Source organism: Lipomyces tetrasporus (genome assembly GCF_029532465.1).
Source record: "Lipomyces tetrasporus strain NRRL Y-64009 chromosome Unknown POJ06scaffold_3, whole genome shotgun sequence".
Taxonomy (NCBI): domain Eukaryota; kingdom Fungi; phylum Ascomycota; class Lipomycetes; order Lipomycetales; family Lipomycetaceae; genus Lipomyces; species Lipomyces tetrasporus.
In genome coordinates, this window is record NW_026611598.1 from 370502 (window position 1) to 392143 (window position 21642).

Sequence of the window (21642 nt, forward strand, 5' to 3'; positions counted from 1 at the left end):
TACCTCGATTTGTTGCTGTCTGTTCCGACAGGTTCGTAATATATAGTACAAGTGTGAATAGCTTCAAGTGAGGCAATTGCCCCTGAAACGCGTGCCGGACACCGCGACGCGTAGGTGAAGTCCTAACCCTTGATAAATCAAATGGAAAAACCGTGCCGTATAAATTGAAACTATATACAAGTAAAAGCCAGGACCACAACCATAAACATACGCATGCAATCAAACTAAAATACACTAAAATTACACCTGATATCATGCAAAATATGTTACAAATTTCACCCTCCTGCTTCATATTCTAGTACTTCCCTTTGAAAAGTTGCGACTCTCGATAGCCAAAATTCTTCATAGGTTGCTTTTCGCCGGGTTTCTGCAAACCACTTCCACGCCCCGCGGCCTTCGAGGAAGTAATTCCAATCCTATTAGAGTAGTCAGAATCTGCTAGACGTCACGAGTTGGCAGGGAATAGGCATACCTTTGCCTTCGCCGATACCAAAAACTGTGCTAATAGTGCCCATGTTTCGATTGCTTTCGAAACAAGCTCATTCGAGGCCCGCTCATCCTCGTCAGCAGCTCCAATGAGGTTGGATAATAACTGATATAGAGGATTGAATATACTATGTACGAGTGCCTGTGGATAGTCAGTACGAATCGCGGATCGAGTGACCAGATAAATGGCATACCCAAGCAAGACGTTCCCTATTCTCCTCTATCCATTTGCGGTTTTCATCATCCACCAAACGCTGTACAAAACTGTCATCACCATAAACACTGTCTTGACTATCGGGCTGCTGTAAAATGGGAGTGAAGTGATCGCTGGTGCCTTTTAGAATTCGCTTCGCGAGGTCGACAAAGTCGTGAATAATCTGTATGGCTTCCAACATGACCTTTTCCGGCAATGCTAGACCGTTGTTCAAGACATCCCCAAGTCGAGCTACTAGGAATTAGTATACCTCTATCAGCCAACCGCAAGCATGAAACATACTGTACTGCAAGATTTGTATAGCTTGATCAGGCACCTGAATCAAATTCGGTGCACAGATGATCATTCTGACGTACTTGAGCGAATCTTTCAAGAGGCTCTCATATCCTTTCAGGTTTGCTTTCCGACGTTTAACTTCATCATGAGATATACCATTGACGACTCTCTCAAGCTGCATGTAATCGTCAAGACTGTACTTCACGAGATCTTGATACCATTCCCCAGATTCCAGAAGGTCACTGTTCCTCCGCAGCTCAAGTCGTGTAAGATAATACCAAGACTTGACACTCAGAATGCGCGCTTGAGAATGAGATTGACCCAGAATGATAACGTCTCGAAGATGGCCGATTGGAGGTCGAAGGTCTGGTGGTGCTGCCCAAAACAAAGCCAGTAGCAGGCTGTAGTTGTTCTCCAGTGCCTCCAGGTCCGTCAACCTAAGCTCAGCGGTTCGGGGGTAAATTCGCCCGTGCAACGGTGTGACGAGACCTATCAATCCTGGAAGGATTTTTCGTGCATCTGGCATCTTGCTCGTGTCTCGAATCAGCTTCGCTAAATACTTCAGGAATATGTGGAACACTGTATCTGACGTAGATAATTCAAGCATGTTATTGTGGTCCTGCAAGAAGTCAGGAAAGCCAGTTCCGATATCGCTTGCCAAGTTCTCTAGCTTTCTCTGTGCAAAGAACCGATACATTTTCATCGCCAGCGATTTCGTTCCAGGCCACTTCCAAGTCAACATAAGAGTCAAACATCGAGAGAAACAGGCACGGCAGTAAGACCCGAACTCGCGACTGTTAGAGAACGGCGCCGGTGTGCTCAACAGTCTCTCCATCATAACTTCAACGGCATTCCAATGGGAGTTATATTTACCAATATCGGATACACCTTGTGAGTCAAACTGGTACAGAGGGCAGATGCTAAATGTCGCGTACCACACCCTCTCAAACTTGTCAATACTAACTGTCCTGCAGTACGAGTTGTACTCTACCACTTCGTACAAACTCTCCCAGAAGCTCGAAATAGTCGACGCCGGTAGCATGCTGGCACGATCGAAGACATGAATCGCCATAACCCAAATCTCAACAAAATAGAACTCTCTGTCAATTTGAAGTCCTATTCGATTGCGATATTTCCTCAAAAACTGGTATAGATCATCGATTCCATACTTTAGCAAGACTTGGATAAGAAGCCGCCCTATCGTAATAAATTCACGATCCAGCGCTAGATATGAATAATCCGCAATGTGATCCTGCAGCATCGAGTACATCTCATAGATATAAAGCAACTGGAACCCTAGCATGTAGAACGACAACCTCGAGAAGCTAGTGCTGCGGCCATGGAATTGAGTAAACAGTTCGATAATCCGCATACTAAGCCTCTTTATCGCGGCTGCAAACACCATAACATTCTCATAACTCTCCAGAGTCAGAGAGTTCCTGATATAGTTGGATAGGAAAACGCAGAATTCATACGACTGATCTCCTCGTTCTTCGTCCACTTGGCCAGCATTGTGCTGCTCGCTTAATGCCCAATCCAGCAAAATGCCAAATCCTATATCAAGCTCCTCCAGCAGTTGCGAACTGACCTGTGTCCATAGGAACGTAATGTTTCGTTCTTCAAAATGAAAGACTGACATGTTAATGCGACTCTTATCTTCAACAACTGGCGGCGTCTGAAGGGCGGCATCGAGAGCACCTCTGCCAATGAAGGTGGAAGCCCGGAATCGTGTGTCGTGCCACAGGGGAAAGACGTCAAATGTTACTGAGAAGTTGAAAAATGAAAAATTGAACTCGGCAACAGCTTGTGAATCTTCAGCTTGAGGCTGAATGGTCTGTTGCGCTTGCGATTGAGATGAGTACTGCAGTCCGTTCGGACCGACTGCAGGTCGACTGTCGTCACGATCCCGCCAGTCAACATGTCGGTCAATTGCAACATCGTCACCGTCTGACATATGATTGAATGATGGTGTCGGTTCCGGTCGAATATGCTGGCGAGGTCGCATAAAGACTTCTTTGCGAGTCTTTCTATTCGATCGATGAGAAGGAGGTTGTGCATTGCCGGAACGACTATTTATCACCTGGCTTGTTGAAGGGTTGCGCTTCTGCAAAACTGGCTCTACTATCCGATACCGATTCTCAAAAAGGTGATCAATTTTCACAGGCCGCGGTCTCACTGCGTATTCACCGTTTTCGACTTCAACGTATTCCAATAATCTATTTCGTTGAGGAACGGGAGGTGGAGCCATTTCTTGAACAACCCCTCTTGGTGGCGGAACAATTGCTATGACACCACTCGGTAATCGTCGTTTTGCCTTTTGAATTGCTTCTGGAGGAGTTTTGCCACTGTCTGTCCGTGACAAATCTGGCATTGGAGCCGATCTAGAGAACGACACCGATGCTGTCTCAAATGCTTCATGAGTGCCTTCTCTCCATTGCTGCAGAACCTCTGATACAGCCTCATTGTCATCGCTATCATCAAAGTGGAAAGACTTCCTTGATGGCGAATCTCGACCAAATCTGTCGCGTCTTGCAGCTTGTCGTACGGCGATCTTGAGAAATTGCGGAGCTGATTTCTCCGGATTCTTGTCCGTCATGTAGGCGTCTAGAATGCCGATATTCGGTAACTTGCTTGGCGAGGAAGCTGAGCCTTTCTTCGATAGCTTGCGTTCGCTGCGTTTCTTCATTTTTTTGCTTCTGTTATCCAATACAGTCTGACGAAGATTTCCCTTCATGTGAGATTTCGATTGCCGTTTCCTATGACGCATGACTGACAATGGCGTACTTCGGCGCGATCTAGTTTCTCGCGATGTCATTCGGTCAACGTGAGTGTCGACCTCCAGGTCTGAATCACTGTCACTGATCACATAAATATGACTTCTTGATTGCTTGGATGTAGAAAGTCGACTTTGCTGGGTGGATGCTTGGCTTCGTAATGCAGTAAGGTCAGAATCAGATTCGGGATCTCCAATGGACTCATGCGTCGTCTCTTCACGTGGTCGTGATGTCCCCATCTTTCGTCTAGCGAGACCTTTCCGGAACTCCTCCGGAGCTGAGTGAGCAGGTCGCTGCCAATGTGACGATTCTCCACGACGAAGACTATTCTCCAGTGTCAAAAACGAAGGTGGTAACACACCTCTGACGCGCCTTTTAAGTTTCTCTAGCTCAAGCTCAGAAAAGTCGTCCTCGCTATCGGAATCTGATTCGCTTAAACTCTCGTTCCTAGTGTCAGATATGGACGTAACAGATAAAAAGCGAGTGTGCTGCCGTTCCCACGGCGGCATGCTACTTCGGGAGTTGTCAACTAATTGATTGTCTTCGTCAACAGATGCCGTATTACTGTCCACTCTATGAAGCGGACCAGTGAGCGAAGGACGTACGCACGGCTCAGAAGAGTGTGACAACCTGCCAAGATGAGAAAGGCTTCCCCTAGTGTCGCCATTGTCACGCTTCGACGGCGTAGTCTGTGTCGGCGATGTCCTTCTGAGAGAATACGTTGACACCACTCTCCGAATCCTGCCCTGTGATGACTGAGTGCCCGGAGGAGGCGACGTCGGAAAGTCAAACACGTCTCTTGTTGGAGTGAGAGCTATTTTCGTAGCCTCCCTGACCGGGTGCCTGCCAAGCTCTGTTCGGCGTCGATTGCTTGTGGGTTCCGTGCTCGATTGTCGCTGAATGTTGCGGGACGAGGAGTGTCTCGATGTGACTCTCACCTTTGCCAGTGGTTGCAGAAGCGTGTCCAGTGTAGTTGTTGTATCTTGCGTCGATGGAATTCGACTGGCCCCCGACTGACTTGAAAGAGAGTCTGTAGGCGGGGTAAATTGAGAGTCGTCCGAATTGTTCTCGATGCTTATCCGCTTTTCGACAGAAACCCTTATAGGTTTGATTCCACGTCTCTTCAGAGCCATTTCATACATCTGCCGATCGAATAAATACGGATTAATCTGTCGCGCTGTTCGTTTCCGGAAGAAATGATGAGTTTCGCGTGGATTGTATTGGCTAGTCTCAATATTCTCTTGTTCCCAGTCAATAGCCTGAGGGTCTGCAGTTTGAGGTTTGCCTTGCGACTCGCTGGTTGTACTCCTTGTCGTCGACGTAGCTTCGCAAATCTCGGTTAGAAAGTCTGCTAAGCCATCTAGATCTGGTGGTGATGATAATTCGGAAAGAGGACTCGAGAGAGGTGATGTAAATAATGAGTAATGGGTGTGATCGGCCTGAGGAGGTGTAGACGATCCTGACCCCGCTTTGTCCCGATGGGGTTCCTAGATGTTCCATTAGTCGTCACATTATGCGGTTCATACCAAATCTCAGCAGATGCTTACAGATACCACAGCTTTGCCCTTCGATATAGATCCATCATGATCGTGGGCCACTTGGTCAGGCAGGAGTCCGACCTCGCCAAAGCCAATGATTCTTTCTTGACCGTCAGGATCCGAAACTCGTTGTACCTCTGGAATGAGAGGTTCAGCTCTAACCTGTGATTGACATACATCAAGCACGTTGTTCTTCTCCTAAAGATATTGTTAGTTCAGCTGTAAGTTTCGCCTTCCTGCCCTTACTTGTTCCGGCTCCAGCGTCGGTTCCTCTGAAGCTGGCTTGCACCGGTGTTCAGATCTCTATCGCGGAAGTCAGCAAGTGCGTCCAACCATCGAAATTAATTCTTTCTTACCGTAGATATAGACACGAAGGGAAGGAATTCAAGCTCGTCCGTTTCGTCGTCCTGGAATTCTGACGGACTAAAGCTGCCACTGTCCTCAGAATCGGACACGTATCCCTGGGACTGAGGCATCACCACAGCCAGTAAACATCATCCGCCTGTACGTATATCAGATCACTAGAATCATACTCTCTCAAATGCACACAACCACTAAATGCCCATGACGCGATCGATTGTCATGTGAAGTAACTCGAGGCGCGTTTGTTGTGGTCGACAAACGCGTCCACTTGCCGAGCCGCAGACGTCTAGACTATAGGTGTGATTACAAAAAGCGTAACACGCTTTCAATACAACGTTAAATCCGCTCTGCACCTCACCAGGATCGCTACGGCGGAAGAACTTTTGGCTATCAAGTTTGGATGCTACTTTTCGCATCCGACTGCTCTTTGAGCATATTCATGGTGGAAAGGAAATGAGAATAGTCTTATTATCTTCCCGATTTGTGAACGTATCCACAGAATATGCAAGGGCGTTATGGTGTAGAAGACGCCTTGACGAACAGTTCCGACGAAACTCCACAATATCAATTACCAAAAAGATCGAGACGGCGGTGGAACTGGAGTCACTTCTATCTAAACCAACGTGGGCTATCCAATCGTTGTTGCCGGAATCAACACCTGAAAATCGCCATGAAGACATAAATCCTCAGTCGTTGCGAGACCTCCTGCGGCGGTCGGGATTGCAATTTCCAAAAGATGCTGAGGAGGAGGCCAAGATGCTTTCGGATTTGCAACGGCAACTTGTTTTTGTAGATCATGTGCAAGACGTGGATACAGAAGGAGTGGAGCCGCTTAATAGGATTGGCGAATATGGCGAAGAGTTGCAATGGGACGATGTACAGGTCGAGCCCAAAGAGCTCCTGCAAACAGTTAAAGACAAACGATCCATAAGAGAACACATGGAGCGGACTTTTTTCTATGTCAAGGACAGAGAGGACAAATAGAGGTCTTGTGCACATGTTCTTGTATCATTTACGGCATGTAGAGATGATGGATCGTTTTCTTGCGAGAAAATCACGCGTGCATGTAAACTTTTTGAATCCAAGGGCACGAATGTCAAACGAAATGTACAATTCCATTCAAATGACCAAACAAATCTACAATTCCATTCAAATGACCAATCAAATCCCAGAAATGGAAAGACCAAAAAAAATTCCAATCCATTAATGCGAATGAGGTCTATACGGCTGTGACCCAAGAGCACGTCCTATCGTATTAATCAATACCTTGCGCAACAGAACTACCTACTTAATACTCGACTTACCAGCAATCTGGAACCATTTAGGAAGGCAACTATATACATGTTCGTCAAAGTTTTCGTGTCTGTTACACAGACATCTACCTGAAAAGTAAGACTCGTCGTCGGTGGGGCAACGCAACCTTGGTCGTAGTTAGAGAAAAGTACATATCCATTACTGTCGCTGCAGCATACCATGGAGTGTGCTTGTATCCAATATCAGCAAAGTGGTGTATTCTCTCCTTGGATAGAAATAAGGAAGCCGCAAGGGAATGCACTGGTGCGTCTCCCTATTGCGAGCATTAGTAGACTCAACAACTGAGCTGACAAGATTACCAACGTACCCATCGTTCGTAATAAAATCCGCCTTCTTCGTCCAGCCATTCAAAATACTTGCTGTATGCCTCACCTCTCCAAAAGTTCAAATCTGCAATTTCGAAGTTACTCCAAAAGTGACAAAAGTTATAAGGACCTTTAATCCCTTTTTGATCGTCAACGATGAAATCAATAGCATTGTCCTTGGCAATGTACTTTGGATATCTCTCTGCAAATCGTTGGGTAGCGTCCCACAGAGTAGGGATTGTTGTAGGATATTCCGGCATTGCAATTACAAAAGAATACGCCATGTTGTTATCTTTCATGAACTTGAATGGATCACTTCACGAAATAGTAAGTACCCAGCCACATTATCTTCCGAACAAATGCTTACTAATTTAAATCGCAGTAGAACTCGATACTCGGCTCTACACGCCAATACCAATCATACTTCAATAGCAATGGGTGATTGAAAAAAAAGCCCGAGTTGTATCTGCACATATGCCTAAACGAGAGTCAGAGAGACCGTGTAGATAGAGGCACGTATATGTCATACCTGTACGTTAATGACCCGCCATAAACAACCTCATCGTCTTCCATCTTTCTCATGCTGGCGCGAGCTTTCTGGCGATCGATATGATCTGGCCATGTCCACTCTTCCTTAGGGACGAGACCTGACATGCAGTTAGCCGTATGGATCGTGACAAATCGAGATCCCATTGCGCACCGTATTCAGTGTCTCCGGATGCCATCCCGCTCGTCAATTGTATGAACTAGTAGCATGATGAGCTCGTGCCAAAGTTCAGCCTCCCACCCATACCAAATACCAAATACCTCTTCCGTAAACTCTTCGTCATTTAGGAATGTCCACGGATAACGATACCGACGGTTAAACCGGTCTTCGATTTGTCGAATGCTGCTAAGGGCATCGTCCAGCTCGAAGTTTCTGTTGTTTGATTAGCAATTAAGTCTTCGTTACTCTCGCTCTTCCATTAGAATCGTACCGCACAAGCATTACCAGCGTCGCATTTTGACGTGGTGGATCGGGATCACAGTGAATCTTTCGCCGCCTCCGATGTAATGGCTCCATGCTGACTTTTCTCTGCAGTTTCGCCTCGTCGGCCCTTCTCACTTTGCCACGACTCGTCGACAAGAAAAGAATGCTCAAGCCCAATGTTATCAGTGTCACAATAACCGCGAAAACCTTCAGCCTGTTCGGCTTTTGTCTCTGTCGTTTGTATTTCAGGAACGGGCTGTCGGAATCCCGTTCCTGTTCTGAAAACGTATCTCCGAGCGCCATGGTCTATCTATTATCGGTGTCGCATCGAGCAGCCAAGGCGTTGCCAAAACCGTTCCGAATGTAGCTCAATGCCAATTATGCTGTGTCCAATATACAGTCGAAGTGTGCAGAATAAGTATTGTGCAAGATCTTCGGGGTGCCTCAGTGCCTCACAGGTTTAGCCGCCCGTAATTGCGAGCAGGCACAAGCGGTACAGCCACGTGAGCGTATCTTCATATAGTTAATTACGATAAGGTACGACATCGCCCATGTATCAATTTCTACGTCGATGCCGTCGAAGATTCAGCAGCAGTCATACCTGGTGAAAGTATCTGCAAACGACCGCATGCCTATTTTTACTTAGGTGAAGATATTGGAGCAGTGGTACGACATACGACAAATAACACAATGCTACAATTCGTCACAGAATCATTTGTAAGTTGAGAGAAACATTAACAGTATGCGTGAATAGTGGAGCAACACACAAATAAACACCGTAAGCCAATCTTCAAGTCCAAATATGCGAAATCCCATAAACAAATATAAAATAATTACAGAGAAGTTCCGCGCATTAAATAATAGTCGTCCAAGTTATGACTCTACTAGGATTCAGGTCGTTTTAAAATCGCTCTTCTCGGCCACTGTATGCTAGTGTTCGCGATCTCAGTCCACCAAAACCCCATGTTCCAAAAATTCCTAGCATTCCTACCCTCCAGCCGCGCCACAAGCCTTCCAGACCGGAGTCACCGTTATCTTCGCTTGAAATAATTTCCCAAATTGTTCCAAACATTCCGTTGTAGGACCCAACTGGAACCATTGCTCTTTGGACACCAACGTATGCAAGCTGACCTCGTCGTAAAACGGTTTCCAGAGGAAGTCGGACAAATAATTCTGTGACGGAGGAGGCTAGTGAGAGTACACTGAAAAGCATAGGGGTCGTGTACTGCTCGATTCCCCATTTAGTTCGGAGTAGATATGGTGTTCCTCTCGAGATAAGCTTAGGAACTGCGGCCAATAACGTCGTTGGAAGGAGAAGATCTGAAGGACAAGTGAGTGATGGAAGACATTGAAGAGATGCTACAATAGAACGAGGCTGCGCATCGGACGGCGTTAATATGAGCTTTGTACGAACGATATCCAGGGGTGACAATACTAGGGCCGTCAAAGTGGTGGCGGCTACAGACGCAACAAGCGATACTAAAGGATGGCTGCTATCTGCAATTTCGAGTAGTGCCGGATCGGGCAGGCTGAGAACTGCTGAAAAAAATGCTGACAACCACGACTCAAGGGTGGTAAACATAATATTTTGAACGAAAGTCACATTTGTTCCTAGAGATCGATCAGCTGCCAATCCCGAATCGTCGAAACTGGGGATAATCCAATCAATTCCTACCTCTCCATACTCCCCAAGGACCATCTTTGGTCCACAGAGCTCCCATTGCTCCCAGTAAATATGGCCGATGGGACCCAATCTGATATATCTCAGCCGCTGGCTCGGACTTTCTTCGCTGCATGGCCCATCCAGCATTGCTTCGTTTGGACGTGCTCCCACGACTTGATGACGACTCTGCTGATCCAGAAGACGATACGCTCCCCGCACGCTTTGGCTTCACAGATTGCCGGGACGATGACTCACCGAGAGTAGAAAAGTATTGAACTTCATCGACTTCATCGTCAAGATCATCGATTTCAAACGTGTCAATGTCATCCATCCAACCTCTGCGGCCTCTCTTCTGTGACGAACCTTTCTTGGTAGCACTCGAGTCTGTACCCATTGAAGGTGAACTTTCTGTCCGTGTTCGCAACCGATCATACTTTCCGCACTGCAAAACCATTTTGGCAACCTCAAATGGCTGTGCTAGGAAAGTAGATGAATATCGTGTCAGCATAGCGTTCGTGAGACCGCGAACTAACTCGCTTGTATTTGGAAGTTCAAGGTAATCAGCATAATCGAGATCCGCGAGGATAGAATCGGCTCGCGAAGAACTTAGACCAAGGAGCCCGCCCCCACCTAAATCGGGCGTATTGCTTGACGTTCCATTTCCAGCTTTCGTAATTGCGAGGTCGGGCACACCATTGTGAAATACGAGTTCTGGTCGTTGATAGTACGGTCGTAGCGAACCCATTGTTGTGCGCTGGTCGTTATTCGGTTAAATCTGCCGTGATGTTATCAATCAAGGAAATCCGCTTCTTTCCCATTAAATAACCCCGAAGAGCTGTCCGAGACAGCTTTTACTTTGATGATTGGACTAAATCTTCTGGTCTGGTGGTGTTAGATCTGGCAATAGAGGTTTACTCAGGTTCGCTCGTTGGGACTTCGGAGAATCGCTCAGACGACCATCAGAAACTTTTCGTCGCCTGCCGCCTGTAGCAGCCGTGTCAATTAGAGGTTCTACCAACAAAGCTCGACAATACTCGGATCAACAACGCCCAGCGGAAAGAAGCGAAAGGAACGCCTTGTTCCACTAGCGAATAAAAATAGAGTCAGTGGCCATGGCAGGTTCAAGCAAGGTCGGATCCAGTATAGACTCAAGTATGAAGAACAAGATGTCCTATTCCAACAAAAAGAGAAAGATTGTAGACAAGGACGCTAGTAGCGACATTGGTAAGTAATATCGTCGTTCACTGTCTATTATTATATGTTAAGTAGAGACTGGCGCTCACAATAGAGATAGAATATACTGAATCGTTTGACGAGTTGTCAGACCTCGGTAATGACGAATTTGATGTGAAAGATTTCTCCAACGGAGACCAACAAGAGATACGCGAAGAATCATTAGACGAGAACACAGCTGAAGTCGAGCCTGACAGTGACTCCAATGAAGGGTTGGACGACAGCGACGAGTTAGAAGCACACGAGAAGGACCAAGAAGACGATGATGATGGCAACGCTGAAGGCGATGATGAGGCGGAGTCGGAATCAGGTTCCGACGAAGAAATCGAGAACATAAATGCCGCAGCCAACGAGAAGCGGACGAAGAGTAAGGTCCCGTCGTTTGTAATAGTCGATAGCCCTCATCTAATAATCCTTGCAGAGAAACGAAAAGTTGACCCAGAGGCCTTCTCCTCTGCGATGACAGCTATTTTGTCGTCTCATTTAAAGGCGCATGATAGAAAAGATCCCGTTTTAGTGCGCTCTAAGCAAACAGCGAAGGCAATTGAGGAGTCTAAGCTGGAAGCCAAAGCGCGGCGAGAACTACGACTGGAAAAGAAACAATTGCTCGATAAGGAACGTATTACGGACGTCATTACCGGAGTTCGTGAAGGAGAGACACCAGATCCTGACGCGGTGCACAGGAACACAGAGCACGAAAAGCTGCTGAAGAAAACAGCCAAGAGGGGAGGTATGAATGAATGTCACTGATTGGATACATACTCATAGCTAACTCTTAGTTGCAGTGGTGAAATTGTTCAATACTGTTATCGAGGCGCAGAAGAAGGCCACGGCTGCCCTTGCAGTGTAATTAGCTTAAAATTTGGATTTCAAATAAACCTCCCGGTTATTGGTCTTCTATGCAAACAATTTGTGCTATTTGTACAATATATTGCTGGGATGTTATGTACAAAGGGGTGTCTAGACAAAAGGAGTACTGAAGTACCAAATAAACTCAAACCGAATTCGCAATCGAACTTTAGTTGCAGTCTATGATACATGCATGATATGGATAACATTGCCAAAATTACCTTATTTCCAATAGATGCATATGATTTAATTGTAGTCAGTCCGATCTTATTTATTGTTCAGGTCGCTCATCGGCTCTTTTCTCAAAATCTCTTGCTTGTAAATTGCGAGTCATCTGTGGCAATGCTACTCTTAGACCGTCAAGTTCTTTAGTAAGTTTCACTTGACACCCAAGACGAGACCTAAAAGGAAATATTAGATAAGTTCTTAAGCACAACATGTACGTGCACCTACGTTTCTGTTAATCCGAACGCGAGATCCAACATATCGTTCTCGTCATCATCCGGCTCGGGTATCAAATCGTAAAACTCTGGGTCGACAATAACATGGCAAGTCGAGCACGCGCAAGAACCGCCACACGCTCCTATAACAAGTTAACTTCATCATACTTGTAGTATGTCAAAGGTCCTGAATGCCGGACATACCTTCCATATCCAAATCGTGCGCTTGGGCAATATCCAATAAATTATCACCTTCTGCGGCCTCTACGTGAACTTGGTCCCCTTCTCGAGTAATAAATGTGACGTGTATCCTCAAATCACTAGTCAGCATTCGTTTCGCTCGACATACCATTACTTGCGACAATTAGTGAAAACATACTCTTCGCCGGGCTTTGGCTCGTTAATGTGTCCATGACGTCTTACCGCAGTTCTTGAAAATGACCGGTATGCACCACACGGCGACAAAAAGCTTGTCAAATTACTAGAAGGCAAGATAGACCCGCTAGGTGACTGTATGACATTGAGATATCGCCTGGGGTAAGACACGGAGGGAGTCGCCATCGCCGGTATTATCCTTCCGACAAGCAGCGGTTTAAGCAGCCGAAATCCCACAGTTCGAACCATAATATTATCTATAGCACTGAGTGCCTTGAACTGTACCAGAGCGATATCTTGCAAGGAAACGTGAGAATTTGAGCCTTGTAAATATTTATATCTCCTGCGCGAAACGCCTCTTCGACCGTTATTTCGACTTATAATAAGTCATGGGTTTGGGCAATTCTCTCGAACTTTACTGCATTCTTGATTATTTCTCCCCAAATGTCCCGACTTTTTCCCTAACCCTAGAAGCGATTTTGCGCACGAGTACTCCAACAAAGTAGCTTCACAAAAACTTTAAACTGCAGCAGAACTATTCCTTTTGTATACAAGCTCTAACTTTAAATGATGCAGGTATCTGTAACCCTTGCCCTTTGGAATGTTTACCATCAAGAATTTGGACGCGTTTGTTTTGTTTACTACTCCTCTCGCAGCAGTCTCCCGTGTTTCCCCGTTCAATTACGCTCTCTAATTATAGTAGCCTTACCCTTACGTTTTAACTCAACAATATTTATTGCATTATGGACCAAGTTGAAGTAACCGTTACGGACTCGCAATACTGCCGCAAGTGCCCATCCTGAATTACTGTGCTACAGAGCAACAAAGAGCAACACTATCATACGGCAACAGGTCGCAAAGCCAGCGCGAGCCTGCCCCACAGCAAGCTAAGGTCAGGATCTGCCTATGCGTCTATCTCGTACGACAATCTCATCTTCCGTATCCTCCGCTAATACATCCGCGCTATTGGGGCCCCATGGCTCTGGCACAATCTCGCCATCCGCAACCGGTCTTCCGCTCATCTGCACTGCTGAGCAGAGCGGGCATTTCTGATTTCAGACTTCGGTCATTGAGCATGGCCGGAGCCGCTTATTAATGGGTCTACTGAGTTCGAGAAGATAAAATAGAGGAAGAGGTCCCGTGGGCAAAGAAGAAAGACCAACTTTCTTTGGCGTGGGAATCTGAGAATGAATCCGGAGAGGGAATATCTGGTCAGTATCTCTGAGCAACACAACGAAACCTGAGGAGACGTGCGAGGTATCGATTGGGGGAATTTGAAGGAAGCGGATCGGTATGGAATGGCTGATCATTGTCGTTTCAAGTTCTTGGCTCATATTGAAGGAACGAGGTATTCTGCCAGATAGAAATATCTACAGCATTGGAGCAGCGTCATTGTTACTCATAGACAGAAGTGGGCGACTCCTCTATCGCACCTCCTGAAGACCGAAGGGGCGGAACAGAACGTTGTGGTTGTGGGATCGGATATCCAGGGTGTGGACCATGTAATGGAAGACTTACTACTGAATGTTGGCAAAAGCAATGAATTAGGTGCTGAAGTATGCCATTGGCGACAGTTGATCCGAGGGTACCATTCTATCATGACGCCGGATTTCCAGCAGAGTGTTCGTAGTCCTGATGGAGAGGGAGTGAAGGATTATGAGAGTGTGATGTTAATGGGGAAAACAAAGTGGGACATCGCGTAGCGCACAAATCTTTCTTTCTACAGTATATATTGGAGAATGAATACAGGCCCTGGTCCTGCAAGGTCAACTTCTGGCTACACCTGTACGAGACTCCCGAGAGGAGATCGGAGGGATGTGAAAACCGATATTTCGGCAAGATTCGGTATGCGTAGCCGCCGCTGACGCGAGGCTAAACTGCTTGCGTGGCCCAGTTTCTTCCCATCTTGGCTGGTACCCGTTCATACTGCAGGTGGACTGAAGGCTGACCTCGTCTGACGTTCCACCCATTTCTTCGAACGCAGTCCGTTACATATATGCACATATATTCTTATATGTATGCTTAAAAACGCTTCTGAGGCATGTCGTCACCTTTCCAAGTGTATCCCCGAACACCGGAGGAATTTGCGAAAGTGTTTCCTAATTATGATAGCAAGGCTGAAATTGCAGCCTTGGTCATCTCTCCAAAGAGTGGGTCCAACTGGACGAAGCGTCATCTGAGAGCTCTTAAGGTCCTTCGTATAGCTGTTGGTGGGGATGGGATCTTGGAGAACTTAGAGTCTAGAATGGACTGAGCGCGCGGGCAATTGGAATATGCCAAGAATGGCGCGATAGTGAGAGAACTAAACCAGTATAGCAGAGAACAAGTCATCTCAAGGGGTTTGATGTGAGACTGGACGATGTGAAAGTGAGGGTTTTGGACAGTATGAAAATAGAGATCCGGCATTCGGGGCATACCTCTCATATTTTGCTTGCCAAAACCTGGGTTGAGTTAAGTAGAACACTACTTATGCAGGAAATCATATTATTCAACAGCGTCTGAAGCTCGTGTACTGGAAGGTCACCGACTCTGACTCGGCCCGTTTGGTGAAGGTATGAAGACATTTACGCAAGAGCATACCAAGTGTCATTCTTCCAAAATCAGCACTCTCTGCTTGAATGGCTCCGTCGGCGCCATGACATCTTTGGCTAACTTGATCCCATTGCTATCCGTCCCCGTCTGCACCGTTCTCGACTCTAAATATCTAAATCCCAGCTTCTCATAAACTCTCTGAGCCTGAGCAGTCGTCGTATCGAGCACTACCGGCACGCCCGGAAACTCTCGCCTATGCCTCTCGATCTGCCATTGTAATAACTGTGCCCCATATCCATTCCCTGAGAACTCTGGATCTGTAGCTATGAGCAATACAAAGCTACAACCATCCTTCTTGTAACCCAGAGGTGATAGCAGAGACATGCTAAGAACCTCGAGATCACGCTCGAAGGTGTAGAGGTGCCAGACGGCGGTTGGCCCAAAGAGGAACATCACGGTATAGAGCAGGCCGGAGCGCAAGAGAGCGCAAGAGAGGGACTAGGGAAGGCCGTTTGTGTGGCGGGAGCCAGAGGATGGCAGCGATAGGTTCGGGATCGGGACGGGAGGGTGTGCTAGTGGGGATGGTAACAGTGACGGAGCCAGTGAGGAGGCAGGGACAGCGTATGTAGCTATTGAGGCCCTGAAATCGTAGGTTATGATTGTCCTACATGATGCTGCCAGTTGCAAGTCTCGTCGAGAGATTGAAATAGAGCTCTGAGACTAATGTCTCATTGTTGCTCGCATTGTCGGCAGTAAATGTCAAGAGCTTGTACTCCAGGTCCAGCTCTGTGAGAAGGTTTTCTACAATTTCTGCCAAATTTTCTCCGGTATGTGCCCCTTCAATCTCCTTAAACTCAAGAAGACGTTCTTTGTACTCAAATTCTTGACTTAGCCAGTGGCCTATAACCGCGAGAACTGCGATAGAATTTTTGCTCGTCCAGACATCCAGAGAGAGTGCAATTGTATTGCATAATGCGTCTAATTCTTCTTTCAGTTTTAACCGATATTGCACAAACTCCGACTCAATGCGACGTTGTAGAGTGCGTCGCGATCCAAACGGTAACGTAACTCCAGGGAGATTTGCAAAAATGTGCGAAATGTAGGTCTTTCTATAACTGTAAACGGCTGCAACTCTGTAACTGTCCATCGGAGGAGATTTCTTTCAAGCCTTGCCTGATGAGAGCTCTCAGCTCTGGGTTTCCAAATAGCACTAATTGATCTTTGTCCAGTAGCTGCAACAATAACGCTATTTGCAATACCATGCTTTTGCAGATGAAGCTTCATATTACTGGTAGATGACCCTCTAACTGAATTGAAGGTCTTCCAGGTGCAGCCAGGCTGCTGACAGCGAATTTCTTTATCAACGTCCAATTTCTGAGACCTCTTATTGAAGAATTGCTTATTGGGTAGTTCTGTGATAGTAAGTATGCCCAGAGCCACTCAGTAACAGGTCTGGCTCGGGATCGCTTTGATGTGTCGGACGTACTACCGGCAACTGACGTGTCTTCTAGTACCTGAGAAGCAGATTCTTCAGGTAAGACATCTGTGCGTGCGACATTATCGACAGATCCATCAATTGTTGATTCTGAATCTAATCGAGGTACTTTAGGAAGTCAATCCTCAGGCACAGCTTCCTCATCACTACCATCATTGAGGAGGTAATAGTCGACTTCGCGACGGAAACGGGGAGGAAGATTATCCGGCTCGTGACTTGTGCCTGGACTGCGGAGGGATCTGTTAGACATTGGGATCTGATATAGAGATACAGATAGTTTTGATAGCCAAGTTAGACTAAAACTGGATGTCCTACTTCAATAGAGTCGTGTCAATTGGTGATATCCAAAGGAGTTTACGACCTCTACTTATACTTCTAGTGTTTGATTGGTCACCACATTACCCTCGCCCTGTATCGCCAAGTTGGCGATATCGTATCGTATCGTATCGTATCGTATTTGGACGATATAGGCGATACGATATCGCCAAGTTGGCGATAAAATGGGCGATAATATCGCCGGCCAGAAAAGTCCTGGCGATACGATATGCGATATGGGCAAAACTCGGCGATATCGTATCGTGTCCAGCCCTACCAGTAATAGTCTCTTACTTCAATTTGACATAGAGTATCTTTCGAGGAGACACGGTCATTGGGGTTGCCTCGAACATCCTGATTCGGGTTAGGCCAATTCTTCATAGCTGGAGTTCATCGTCCTCATTTTGGCAGATTGGCAGTAAGGCATATGCCGACGTTGGTGACCATGCACCGGCATAGCAATAAGCAATTTTCAGCTAGACACTTATCCGCAAGTGATTGTAGGCGCTCAATTGAACGCTAAAAGTCTCAGATACCCTCCGAGTAGAATAGCCGGTTCGGGGTATTGCATGCGGCGCAGAGTTACCTTCACGCGTTCGCGACGCGGCAACATTGTCCACATTACAGGGTTCCCGCCTCGGCTTACGTTCAGGTGGCATCTGGCCTTTTAGCGTTTACGGTTAGTAGCCCGCAATAATTATTGAACGCACTGTCAATATGACAGCTGAAAGTCCAAAGAGTAGCCGGGGGCTACTAGTTCTTTTGGAAGGGCTTGATCGCGCCGGCAAGACCACCCAATGCCAGCTGCTGTACGAGAAACTTGCTAAGGAACTTGGCGCAGACAGAGTTCGAGTACAGAAAGTTCCAGGTATAACATTTATATTTGTATGCCTGTTTGCATATTATTAAAATGTAGTGACTGTTCTTAGATCGCTCTACACAAATAGGACAGGCCATCAATGCATATCTGGTATCGAAGACTCATCTCCCTGACGAAGCCATCCATCTACTGTTCTCTGCAAATAGATGGGAGCTGCGTCAGTCAATATTATCTTCATTGTCAGCCGGTCAAACTGTTATTTTAGACAGATATGTGCCGTCGGGCGTCGCATACTCGCTGGCCAAGGGTATTCCCGGTATGTCGCTCGAATGGTGTCTAGCACCAGATCGAGGATTACCGCAACCTGACGTAACAATATTCCTCGATGTCGATCCGGACAATGCGAAACTTCAAACGGCCAGAGCCGACTTTGGTAGGGAAAGATACGAAGTAAGCGAGTTTCAGGCGAAGGTCCGCGAGTGTTTTAAGATTATACTAGGCGATGGCGCTAATCCTGGTGCTTTGCGAATGGGCAATGTTGTTACCATTGATGCATGTCAAGAGCTGGATATTGTTGCGAGTAGCATTTGGGATGCTATGAAAGATCTAGATATTGCGGACAAAAAAGTGGAATTCATCCAATAAATGCTATAGAGGTAGTTCACAGTGAAGCATAGTATACAGTACGTCGGCTCTGCTTATTCCCTAGTCTTCATCTGAGGACCATTCTGTATCTATAGGTGGTATGAGGAAGTCATCTGGATTGTCGACGCCGTCGTCACCGCCTTTGCCAGCTTCGTCTGGCGGTACTGGGACATCTTGATCGGAAGCATCACGTCTCCCATCACTTTGTTTGACACCATGTTTCTCCGACGCTGATCTAATTCCGCTTGTTTCAATTACAGTGCCTAAACCATCCTGTGCTAGTACCATTCCATCATTTGACGTGCCTTCGACGGACGCCGTACGATTGCGAATAGGGTCAACAGGAATCACCTCTTGTGAGGTTTGCGTAGTCCCAGCGCGATCAGAGCTGGGATTTAACTGTTCAACATCGACTGCCCTTTCTTCCGCCGCTGGTTGTTGAATCTTCGGCCGTTTCGATTCTTCCATCGTAATACTCTCTCTTGAGCGCTTGCGCTCCGATGACGGCTCATTTCTAATGTCCAGGACGAGCGATTCTTCAACGGGACTAACCCCTTGAGACGTCGTGGGTGGTGAAACTATTGGAACCACAATCTTAAAGCTTTGGTAGCTCGTGGATGACAACGCTGGCTCAGCTGTATCCTTTCTTGCCGATGTCGCGCCCCGCCCAGCCGAAACGTGCGAAGCTGGGAAAGTTGCTGCGAACGTCGACGATTGCAGTTTTGAGGAGTCAGCGGTCGGCTGAGGCTGTACAGGTTCGACGTCTCCGACTTGGTTGCGCTCAGGTAGAAGTTCACTCTCGGGTGTCTTCGCGGATTTGACTTCGGGGAGGCTCGACGGTATTGCACTTGCAGTTTCGGTACTAACTTCAAGCTCGGTGTCTAGTGTAGCATTCCTGGTAATCCTTGGTAGTTCCTCTACTTCTGCTTCCAAATCTGGCTCATCGTGTTCATTTTCGTCTTCGTCATTTCCAGGCTCCTGCATGCGCTTGCCAGCCAAATATTCCAAATCAGCTGCAGCAAGGCTACCCAAAGTATCTTCAAATCGCATTGGCACAGGCGGAAAACGTGGATGCAAAATACTTCCCAGATTGTGACTCTTCGCAAGTTTGCGGGAGACCATTGGCAAGATGCTCCAACGAATGTTTCGACCAGGTTGCAGGACACCTTCGAGTAGCAGCCTTTCCTCCTCCCACCCAGCATGATTGCGAAGAATGCTGAATCGATCAATAAGGGATCTCGTCGTTGCTGGAAGGTCTGGTACCGTACCTACCACAGCAGCTAAAAAATTGATGGCCGGCTTAGTTAGTTGTGATGGCGGCTGGCTGATAAACGCCTGTGGATGGCTTGCAAAGTCAGGTAGACTACTCGGGGTATGCTGAGTAGAAGACAAATTCGAGAGTGCGAGTTCAACAGCATGATTGATTTCCGAGTTGAGAGTAGCCGGCACGAATGCGATAACAGAAAGAAACTCGGCCAAAAAGGTGTAGAGAGGAATATTGTATAGGCTATAAATTTTAGCAGTTATAGCATCCATCTACTGGGCAATACTTACGAATTTCGGGAAGAAGGAATAGTCGCAACGTGTGACAAGAGAGTGTACGAGTGAGGCAACAGCGACTGACCAGCACTGAATACAAGTTGTCAGAATATAAGTTGTCATCAATTAAGCCGCCTCACTTACGTCTTAACAAGAGTGGTCAAAAGTCCATAAACGTTCGCATGCACTGAAGGAAGCAGAGACAGTATGAAGTCCCGCGTAGTTCGATCTGAGGTCTGCTTGAACTGTATATTCTCTGGATCGAGAGACAACAGTCTGTCGACTAATTGCACGATATGGGATATTGGCACCTGCACAAGGGACTGCGTGGAAGTGCTTAGAAAGGATTCCAATGTTCGCAATAGCATTTCTATCCTCAATACTCCAACAAATGTATCCTGAATGTCCACTGTAGTGTCCCACCCAGCAGGGACATCTCGATAATCAGCGTCTTCTGTTGAGCTCTATTAGTATTATCACTCTGTTGTAGATTTGAATTTGTAGCGTACCATCAATCATATCGAATGTCCGTGAAATAGCTTTATGCATCTCTCCGATGGTTTTCATAATCGCGATTCTCCATTCTAGAAGCTGGTCTTTTGGCACCGTAAGATACAGCGACACATATACCTTTCTGGCCAAGCGCTCAATTTCATAACTAACTGGCTTCCCGGTTCGGCTTGATGAATTCAAGATAGGGTAGAGAATATTATTTGATAGCTTTGATGTGAATGGTCTGAAAGTCGTCGGATGGTCACGTAGGATCGCGTACAAGGCTGGCAAAGTGATTGATAACACACGCACATCTGGTTGACTTGATGATGAAGATAATGCTAACAGAGAAGTCACAAACGGGGGGATGTTTGGTGTGGCCAGCTCTCGTGTTAGCGTTGATTTTCCATGCGTCAAGGAAAACAGTTTGCACAAAGCTCGAATTACGGCACTCGATGTCCGCAAGTTGTCATTTCGCTTCTGCGAATAGTTAGCAGAGGGTTATTCGCAGACACCAGTAAGACCTCTACCTCTAGGATTGTGAGAAGAAGCTTGATCCATGTTCCGCCGTGAGATGCCAGCGATTCCCAATCAGCTCCAGCTAGGCTGTATACCAATTCCGCACCGCACAGACGCACCGGAGAAGAATGTGACTGCAAGAGTGCAGAAAGTCGTACTCGAACTCTGTGAAGCACTTGAGGCTCGGCAGACCGGATAGCGGCAGAAGATCCAAGGCAAGCGGTTGCAGCACCGAGGTGTATCGGGAGCTCGGCTTCATGATCTGGTGACAACAGAGATGTTAAACAAGATCTTAACTGAGAGCCTGACGAAGATAGCTCTTTCTGGAATCTAGGCGACATCGCATTAATAAAAATTTGAAGAATAACCGTAAACAGCGCCAAGAATGCTACAATACAATTATCTGCTTTTTCGATGATCTGGTGCACAATAAAGATTGTGAAGTTTTTGTGCGGCTCGAATATACATGTCACGTGAAAGGGGTT

The 21642-nt window shown here is 46.7% G+C and overlaps 9 protein-coding genes across 9 annotated transcripts; 3 read left to right on the forward strand and 6 right to left on the reverse strand.

The window, feature by feature from the left end:
* Positions 1-150: 150 nt before the first annotated feature.
* On the reverse strand, positions 151-5901 carry POJ06DRAFT_70317 (Mus7/MMS22 family-domain-containing protein). Its single transcript, XM_056191429.1, has 7 exons — positions 5645-5901; positions 5535-5591; positions 5298-5486; positions 983-5237; positions 681-931; positions 473-628; positions 151-416 (listed from the first exon to the last, which is right to left on the reverse strand). The coding sequence occupies exons 1-7, from the start codon at positions 5762-5764 to the stop codon at positions 276-278; spliced, it is 5169 nt and encodes a 1722-aa protein (XP_056045205.1). The 5' UTR covers positions 5765-5901; the 3' UTR covers positions 151-275.
* A 109-nt stretch (positions 5902-6010) lies between these two features.
* Positions 6011-6762, forward strand: POJ06DRAFT_247800 (uncharacterized protein). The gene has a single exon (XM_056186943.1). The coding sequence runs from the start codon at positions 6105-6107 to the stop codon at positions 6633-6635; it is 531 nt and encodes a 176-aa protein (XP_056045206.1). The 5' UTR covers positions 6011-6104; the 3' UTR covers positions 6636-6762.
* Positions 6763-6935: 173 nt separating this feature from the next.
* Positions 6936-8333, reverse strand: POJ06DRAFT_194306 (nucleotide-diphospho-sugar transferase; the record flags this gene model as incomplete). The annotated part of the gene is made up of 8 exons (XM_056184949.1): positions 6936-7071; positions 7124-7218; positions 7273-7585; positions 7638-7748; positions 7800-7917; positions 7971-8016; positions 8078-8189; positions 8248-8333. 8 exons carry the CDS (start codon positions 8331-8333, stop codon positions 6936-6938), a joined length of 1017 nt encoding a protein of 338 aa, XP_056045207.1.
* A 444-nt stretch (positions 8334-8777) lies between these two features.
* On the reverse strand, positions 8778-10871 carry POJ06DRAFT_70337 (mitochondrial carrier domain-containing protein). The gene is made up of 2 exons (XM_056191430.1): positions 9916-10871; positions 8778-9851 (listed from the first exon to the last, which is right to left on the reverse strand). The coding sequence occupies exons 1-2, from the start codon at positions 10646-10648 to the stop codon at positions 9142-9144; spliced, it is 1443 nt and encodes a 480-aa protein (XP_056045208.1). The 5' UTR covers positions 10649-10871; the 3' UTR covers positions 8778-9141.
* Position 10872: 1 nt separating this feature from the next.
* On the forward strand, positions 10873-11996 carry POJ06DRAFT_70355 (Rrp15p-domain-containing protein). The gene is made up of 4 exons (XM_056191431.1): positions 10873-11127; positions 11198-11503; positions 11558-11866; positions 11922-11996. The coding sequence occupies exons 1-4, from the start codon at positions 11016-11018 to the stop codon at positions 11984-11986; spliced, it is 792 nt and encodes a 263-aa protein (XP_056045209.1). The 5' UTR covers positions 10873-11015; the 3' UTR covers positions 11987-11996.
* Positions 11997-12256: 260 nt separating this feature from the next.
* On the reverse strand, positions 12257-12986 carry POJ06DRAFT_266375 (Adrenodoxin, mitochondrial; the record flags this gene model as incomplete). Its single annotated transcript, XM_056189145.1, has 4 exons — positions 12257-12386; positions 12439-12568; positions 12630-12736; positions 12805-12986. 4 exons carry the CDS (start codon positions 12984-12986, stop codon positions 12257-12259), a joined length of 549 nt encoding a protein of 182 aa, XP_056045210.1.
* Positions 12987-15305: 2319 nt separating this feature from the next.
* On the reverse strand, positions 15306-16024 carry POJ06DRAFT_70449 (uncharacterized protein). The gene has a single exon (XM_056191432.1). It carries the CDS (start codon positions 15783-15785, stop codon positions 15387-15389), a length of 399 nt encoding a protein of 132 aa, XP_056045211.1. The 5' UTR covers positions 15786-16024; the 3' UTR covers positions 15306-15386.
* Positions 16025-17524: 1500 nt separating this feature from the next.
* On the forward strand, positions 17525-18621 carry POJ06DRAFT_299728 (thymidylate kinase-domain-containing protein). Its single transcript, XM_056190695.1, has 2 exons — positions 17525-18010; positions 18072-18621. The coding sequence occupies exons 1-2, from the start codon at positions 17860-17862 to the stop codon at positions 18605-18607; spliced, it is 687 nt and encodes a 228-aa protein (XP_056045212.1). The 5' UTR covers positions 17525-17859; the 3' UTR covers positions 18608-18621.
* Positions 18622-21571, reverse strand: POJ06DRAFT_247817 (rRNA processing/ribosome biogenesis-domain-containing protein). The gene is made up of 5 exons (XM_056186944.1): positions 21169-21571; positions 20656-21118; positions 20291-20600; positions 20162-20236; positions 18622-20114 (listed from the first exon to the last, which is right to left on the reverse strand). The coding sequence occupies exons 1-5, from the start codon at positions 21496-21498 to the stop codon at positions 18668-18670; spliced, it is 2625 nt and encodes an 874-aa protein (XP_056045213.1). The 5' UTR covers positions 21499-21571; the 3' UTR covers positions 18622-18667.
* Positions 21572-21642: the final 71 nt, after the last annotated feature.

Coding starts and splice junctions, on each gene's coding strand:
- POJ06DRAFT_247800 (XM_056186943.1), top strand. CDS start 6,105: ATGAGAATAGTCTTATTATCTTCCCGATTTGTGAACGTATCCACAGAA.
- POJ06DRAFT_247817 (XM_056186944.1), bottom strand. CDS start 21,498: ATGTCGCCTAGATTCCAGAAAGAGCTATCTTCGTCAGGCTCTCAGTTA. Junction 20,601..20,655: donor GACATTCGATATGATTGATG/GTACGCTACAAA, acceptor AGAGCTCAACAG/AAGACGCTGATTATCGAGAT. Junction 20,237..20,290: donor TTGACCACTCTTGTTAAGAC/GTAAGTGAGGCG, acceptor ACTTGTATTCAG/TGCTGGTCAGTCGCTGTTGC.
- POJ06DRAFT_70355 (XM_056191431.1), top strand. CDS start 11,016: ATGGCAGGTTCAAGCAAGGTCGGATCCAGTATAGACTCAAGTATGAAG. Junction 11,504..11,557: donor CAACGAGAAGCGGACGAAGA/GTAAGGTCCCGT, acceptor TAATCCTTGCAG/AGAAACGAAAAGTTGACCCA. Junction 11,867..11,921: donor GAAAACAGCCAAGAGGGGAG/GTATGAATGAAT, acceptor TCTTAGTTGCAG/TGGTGAAATTGTTCAATACT.
- POJ06DRAFT_299728 (XM_056190695.1), top strand. CDS start 17,860: ATGACAGCTGAAAGTCCAAAGAGTAGCCGGGGGCTACTAGTTCTTTTG. Junction 18,011..18,071: donor TCGAGTACAGAAAGTTCCAG/GTATAACATTTA, acceptor GACTGTTCTTAG/ATCGCTCTACACAAATAGGA.
- POJ06DRAFT_70317 (XM_056191429.1), bottom strand. CDS start 5,764: ATGCCTCAGTCCCAGGGATACGTGTCCGATTCTGAGGACAGTGGCAGC. Junction 5,592..5,644: donor CCTTCGTGTCTATATCTACG/GTAAGAAAGAAT, acceptor CTTCCGCGATAG/AGATCTGAACACCGGTGCAA. Junction 5,487..5,534: donor CGACGCTGGAGCCGGAACAA/GTAAGGGCAGGA, acceptor CAATATCTTTAG/GAGAAGAACAACGTGCTTGA.
- POJ06DRAFT_70337 (XM_056191430.1), bottom strand. CDS start 10,648: ATGGGTTCGCTACGACCGTACTATCAACGACCAGAACTCGTATTTCAC. Junction 9,852..9,915: donor TCCTTGGGGAGTATGGAGAG/GTAGGAATTGAT, acceptor ATCGATCTCTAG/GAACAAATGTGACTTTCGTT.
- POJ06DRAFT_70449 (XM_056191432.1), bottom strand. CDS start 15,785: ATGTTCCTCTTTGGGCCAACCGCCGTCTGGCACCTCTACACCTTCGAG.